Source organism: Chelonoidis abingdonii, chromosome 11 (assembly GCF_003597395.2).
Source record: "Chelonoidis abingdonii isolate Lonesome George chromosome 11, CheloAbing_2.0, whole genome shotgun sequence".
Lineage (NCBI taxonomy): Eukaryota > Metazoa > Chordata > Testudines > Testudinidae > Chelonoidis > Chelonoidis abingdonii.
Window position 1 is genome coordinate 22,432,269 of NC_133779.1, and position 6,664 is coordinate 22,438,932.

Here is a 6,664-nt window from a genome sequence, read left to right on the forward strand (position 1 = left end):
GCGCCCTCACGCCGCCGGCCGCCCCACGTGGGGCCGCGTGGCGCGACGGGGGAAGCGCCCAGCTGCACGGGTTGGCATATATTTGCATACTGATGAGGCCATTTGCATAGCATGCTCTCGCGACGCCCCCTCCTTGGGTGTTTTGCATCTAATTGCGTCGAGGTCCTGTTCCTATATGTCTGTGTGTCTGTCTGGATAGTCTGTTTGCATATCATTGCATATATTTACGTATATTTGAATGTTTTAGCATATATTTGCATATATCTATGTGTCTGGTATATGTGCAAATCATATGTATTTACAGATTTTGCATATATTTGCATATCTCTCCATAGAGTCTGCAAATCTTTTATATACGTATTTACATATTTTTGCATATATGGGTGTGTCTGTATAGTCTATTTGTAAATCTTATATATGTATTTACATATATTTGCATATTTTGCATGTATTTGCATTGTATTCTTCCGGAGGGGTCATTATTTGCATATATTTCTGTTCTGGGTTCTGGTCCTCTATGTGCCGGTATTTGCATATATTTGCATTATGAGCTAGTTGAATATTTTTGCACTGATGCCTTATTCTTCTATTTGCACAGCTGGCTCTATGCCCGATGCAGCTCTATTTGCATAAACTTGCATATTGTGCATATATTTACATATATTTGCATTGCTGATACCATTTCTTTCTTGCTTGTAGGCAGATGCTCCTGCTTCCTCTAGCTCTGTGCAGGGCCGCCCATGGGGAAGGGGGCAAGTGCGGCAACTTGCCCAGCCTGGCGACGGTCCGGATCTTCAGCGGCATTTCGGCAGCAGGGGGCCCTTCAGTGCTGCTGAAGACGTGGAGCGACTGAAGGGGCCCCCGTCGCCAAAATGCCGCCAAAGACTCGGCCCACCACCGGGTGAGTACAAGCGCCGCAGCTCCCCCTGAATCCTTTGCGCGGCGTTGGGTCTGTGTGCGTCTATTCACATTTATTTGCATATAAGTTGCTGTTGGCTTCATCCTGTGTGCACATGTCTTTGCAAATTATTTCATTGGTGGGTACCGTTCCTCCATGTCCACATAGTAGCATATTTCTGGAACTGTTTACAAATAATTGCATACCTTCCAGTTTTGGCTTGCCCCTCCCCATCCATATATTAGCATAGATAACATATATTTGCATATATCTCCATCAATGGCTTTATCCCGCCACATACATAAATATGCAGATTTTGCATCTATTTGTGTATGGCCCATTATATTTGCATATAATACAATTGCCGCCTTTAACCCAGTGAGTGCCTAGCTTTATTCACATATATTATCATGTGGATCCATTGAGACTGGTTTTGTTAACCTATCTGCATCTATATAAATATACCAGAATGAAAACTGTCCAGGTTTAATATAGAGTAACAGGCGTTTGCATAAACCTAACTTTGCACTATTTGCATCTATTTGCATCGCCGCTAATTATGCTGTGTCATTTGCATATGTTATAATAGGAATCCCCACCAATGCTGGGCATATTGGAAAATCGCTTGCATCTGTCGGCTCCTAGGAGCACGGTTAATGATGCTTTATCATTGTATTTGTTGAAATCGTTAATACAGATGTTCATTACCACAAAGTGGATCTTATTTGCATGTCATCGTTTTCTGTCATTACCAGGTAGGATCATGCTTATGAAATATGTTCTGCCATGAATTGAAGTCATCTGGTTTGATCTCTCGAGACGACAAGCTGTAGTAGGAGCTTTTGACAGCCAATCTCGATCGGCGAATGGCTGGTGCCAGAAAATCCGGCCCAGATCTCAGTAAATCGTTTAATTTAAAAGTTGCATCTCATTTCCAGTCTGAATTTGTCCAGCTTCAACTTCCAGTCGCTGGGCCACAGTAGACCCTTAACCAGCGCTATTGATGTGCGTGTGCGAGTATTCATTGTAATCGTGTTCGGTTATAGGCATTTCTATTACATCTGCCTGTAACTATACGCTAAGCTGGCCGCAGTGCGCCGATATTTGCAGAGATGATTCTCCGCGTAGCTTCGTTCTGGGCACTTGTGTCAGTGGTATTATTCATGCGCTTAAGATTAAGTGTGCGGTTGTTGTGTTTGCAGGTGTTACCAGTGGCGGCTCCCCACCCCAGAGGTGGCTGCATCTCAACAGTCGGTGAGGGATCCCTGAATAAATATCTGTGCCACCCTAGAGGTAGGGACATCTCAGCAGCTGGTGAGTGATCCCTGAATAAACCATGGTGCCATTCCAGAGGTAGCTGCATCTCAGCGCTGGACAAGGTATCCCTGTATAAACAGCTGTCTCCACCCCAGAGCTGGCTGCGTCTCAGCATTGGGCAATAGATCCCTGTATAAATAGCTGTCTCCACTCCAGAGCTGGCTGCATCTCAGCATCAAGCAGGGGATCCTTGTCTAAACAGATGCCCCACCCCAGAGCTAGCTGCATCTCAGCCGCAGGTGCGAGATCTCTGCAGGTCATATTCAACCAATTTCATCCTCTAACATCTGTTACACATTCATCCATCTGCAAACACGGTCTTTTACTGTCTCCCTCTCGTTCTTCATCTATTGTAGATTACAAACCATTTGAGACCCGGGGACAAATTGTATCTTCGCATGTGTTTGTACAGTACAATGCAGAGCGCTAGGGTATTGGAAAGACAAACTCATAATTATCATTCACCCTGTGCGAAAATGGAGCTGCCTCTGGGTTGGGGCGCAGCAGCTGCATATACAGGGAGCATGCACGAGGCAGCCGCCTCTGGGATGGGGCAGCTGTTCATGAAAAGATCTTTTTGTCCGGCGCTGAGATGCAGCCGCCTCTGGGGCTGGGCAGCTGTTTGTTTAACAGCCCATGACAACAGGCAGTGGGTTTGCTTGATTCTTTTGCAAAGTCACAACTTCTAGGCAGGTAAAGCTCCAGCTCTGCTTCCTTGAATCATTGGCAAAAGAGGTTGTGTTGCTGTGTGGGTGCAGAGTGGGACTTGGAACTCTTCCTGCCACACCCCTCCACTTGCCTCCTGTCTCTCTCACACTGATTCTCCCCAGCAGGGGGCACCACACACACACACACACACACATCTAACTCTCTCTCTCTCTCTCAGCTCTCTCTCTCTCTCCTCTCTCCTACCGCAGGGGCAGCACACATGGGATCGTGATCAGTCCGCAGAACATAACAAAGAACACTGACACGCCGCACCTGATTCTCCTCACAGCAGGGGCAAGCACACACACACACGCACAAACACACACAGAGAGATCTCTCCAGCAGGGGGCAATGCACCACACACACACGCACAAACACACAGAGAGATTCTCTCCCAGCAAGGGCGGAGCGGCAGACACACCTGTGCACACACACACTGATTCTCGCTACCACTGATTCTCTCCAGCAGGGGCGTGCAATGCACACACACACACACACACACACACACTCTGAATCTCCCATCAAGAGCACTACACACACACACACACACACACACACACACACAGAATCTCTCCAGGAGGGCCATCTCTCTGTCTCTCACACACACATATACACACAACACACAGCTGATTCTCTCCAGAAGGCACTAACACACACACACAACACACACATACTCTCTCTAGTAGGGCCATCTCTCCCTCTGTCTCGTCTCTCCTCACACACAACACACTGATTCTCTCCATCGCAGGAGGCACTACGACACACACACAGACCCGAACTCTACCAAACTCCAGCAGGAGGCATCTCTCTACACCTCTCTCTCTCTCACCACACACTGAATGCCCCAGCAGAGGCACCACCCACACACACCACACACAGAACTCTCCAGCAGGGGTTCTCTCTCTCTCCTCTCTCACACACACACAACACACACACACACACTCTGATTCCTCCCAGCAGGGACACCACACACACAGACTATTCTCTCCAGCAAGGCAAGTGCATACGTGCATGCGCACGCGCGCTACACAACACACAGCTTCTCTCCAGCAGGGCACCCCCACACACACACACACATAGCTCTCTCCAGCAGTGGACACCACACACACACACAACCCCACCTACCACAAATAGCTTCTCTCCACAGGGCCACCACAAACACAACACACACACACACATACAACACGCACAGCACACAATCAGCTTCTCTCAGCAAGAGGGCACCATACACACACACACACACACACTCTCCAGCTCTCCGCAGGGGGCACCACACACACACACACACACACAAGTCAGCTAGCCCAAACACACTCCCCAGCAGAGAGCACCATACACACACACACACACACACATTCTCAGCCTCCCAGAGGGGCACAAAAAACACACACACACCCACACACACAATCACAACACACACACAGCTTCTCTCCAGCAGGGGACACACACACACACAACACACACACACATAAGCTCTCCACAGCGGGCACACAGACATACACACACACAGAGCTTCTCTCCAGCATAGCGACACCACACATCAACACAGATTTCTCTTCCAGCAGGGGCACCACACACACACACACACACACATGACAGCTCTCTCACAGCGCCACAACACACACACACACACAACACACACACCACACATAGCTTCTCTCCAGCAGGGGGCACCACACACAATACACACACAGAGCTCTCTCCAGCAGGCGACACCACACACACACACATCACACACAGAGAAGGTGAGGATCGGTTAACTCTCCAGGATCGGACAGACAGACAGGGGAGTGATCCCTGGGAGGACAGTGAGGGGGGACTGGATGGGTGACCTGGGTGGGCTCAGTGAGGTAGCAAGGAGTGGGGTGACTTGGGGGGGACAACATGAGGGGGCAAGGAGGCAGGTGAGCGTGTGGGAGGGGTGTGACCCTTGGGGCCAGCACATGGAGGGCCAGGGAGGGGGTAATCCATAGGGAGGAGGGGGACTCGGTGATGAGAAAGCAAGACTCTGGGGGAGGGGGATCCTTGGGGGGTGCGGAGACCCCATGAGAGTAGAGAGGGTTGACTCTGGGGGAAGGGGAAACCTTGGGTAGGAGGGGTGACCCCATGCAGGAGGGTGACCCGCGGTGGGGTGGGATGGCCCAGGGGGGTGAGGAGGGTGACCCTGTGGGGGGTGACTCAGGGGGGTGGAGAGGGTGACCCCGAGGGCGGGTAACCCCGTGGGTGGGGAGTGGGTGACCTGGGGGTGACCCCATGGGGGAGGGGATGACTCAGGGGGGTGAGAGGGGTGACCCCGAGGGGGGTCACCGTCCGTGGGGGTGGGGAGGGGTGACCCATAGCGGAGGTGACCACGGGGGAGGGGATGATACGGGGGTGGCAGGGAGGGTGAACCCCGAGGGGCGGGGTCACCCCGTGGGGGGGGATGGGGCCGGAGTGGGTGACCCTGGGGGGTGACCCCATGGGGGAGCCGGATATTCAGCGGGTGTGGACGAGGGGTGAACCCCGAGGGGCGGGGTCCCCCGTGGGGGGTGGGGAGTGGGTGACCTGGGGGTGACCCCATGGGAGGAGGGGATGATCCAGGGGGGTGAGAGGGGGTGACGCCCGAGGGTGGTGACCCGTGGGGGTGGGAAGTGGGTTGACCCATAGAAGGGGGTGACCCCGGGGGGAGGGATGATTCGGGGGGCGGGGAGGGGTGACCATGGGGAGGGGTGACGGGCGGGGTTGACCCGTGGGGGAGGGGAGATTCGGGGGGGCGGGGAGGGGTGTATAACTACCCGAACCCCCTTTCGGACGGCTTTCATATTTGTATAATTGAAATTCCTCATTATATAAACTACTTTGCAAAATGTACAGCTAACGACAAAAGAGGCGCAATTTCACGGTTGCTATGGTAACCCATGGCGGCCACTCCGCTTCCAAGATGGCCGCCTCTCCCCCCCTGCCCCGGTGGGACTCCTTCGCTTTCACCGGTCCCGCTCTAGTTTCCCACAACGGGTTTGACCGAGGGCAGGGGAGTAGCGGATAGAAGTGCGCATGTGTGTAGTGGAGGGTCGGGGAGATGGTGCATCGTGGATCCTGCGCGCAACATCTCAGTAGAGAATCCAGCGGTGGAATGGAAGTTATGGGCACGGGTAATAATCAATGGACTGGGAGGGCCTCTTTTGCGCTGCGCGTTGAAGGCGTTTTGCGGCGAGGCGATGAGGAGCTTTTCTCGGATGCGCATGCCCTTGAATGGCTACCAGGCTGGAACAGGCAAGGTGTCATATGTAGCAGCGCATCGAGCCAGTCTGTGTGCAGGCCGGCAGCGGATCGTCTGCGCATGCGCACTGTCGGTCTGACGCGCGGGTACCGGGGAGCGCTTCCTCGACTTGGCCGGCGTGTGGGAGGCTGGGGTCTCGCCGTCCTCGCGCGGCCCTCTCCCAAGCGCGCTGCGCCTGCGACGGGCCGCCGGGCCGGCTGCGCAGCCGGGGCGCCTTGGCGCAGGCGCGCCTGCGGCGTGGCGTCTCCCCCGTCGCGCCGCTGGTCGGGGGGGGGGGGCGCCTCGTTGGGTGTGGGGGGCATAAGTGCGCGTGGCACTGCGGCTGGGTTGCAGCAGGCAGGCCAACAGCACAAGCGAGCCAAGCGGCGGCGGCGGCTGAGCTCGCGGTCGGGTGATTGCGCGCGTGCGGGGTAGCGCGCGACCGCCCGGCTGGCCCCGTGCGCGCGGGGCGAGGCCGAGGGGCGGCTTGGGCGACAACCTCC

At 54.1% G+C, this 6,664-nt stretch overlaps 2 protein-coding genes across 2 annotated transcripts in view; one reads left to right on the forward strand and one right to left on the reverse strand.

Annotated features, from left to right (window-relative positions):
• The window catches only part of YBX2 (Y-box binding protein 2), a 15,813-nt gene extending 15,009 nt beyond the window's left edge, over window positions 1–804 (reverse strand). Inside the window, exon 1 of the mRNA XM_075071340.1 lies at window positions 771–804. Within this exon, the coding sequence (XP_074927441.1) occupies window positions 771–804 (34 nt within the window). The remainder of the gene's footprint in view (window positions 1–770) is intronic.
• SLC2A4 (solute carrier family 2 member 4) overlaps window positions 1–6,664 on the forward strand; it is a 197,339-nt gene that overhangs the window by 26,986 nt on the left and 163,689 nt on the right. The gene's annotated exons all lie outside the window — the stretch shown is intronic.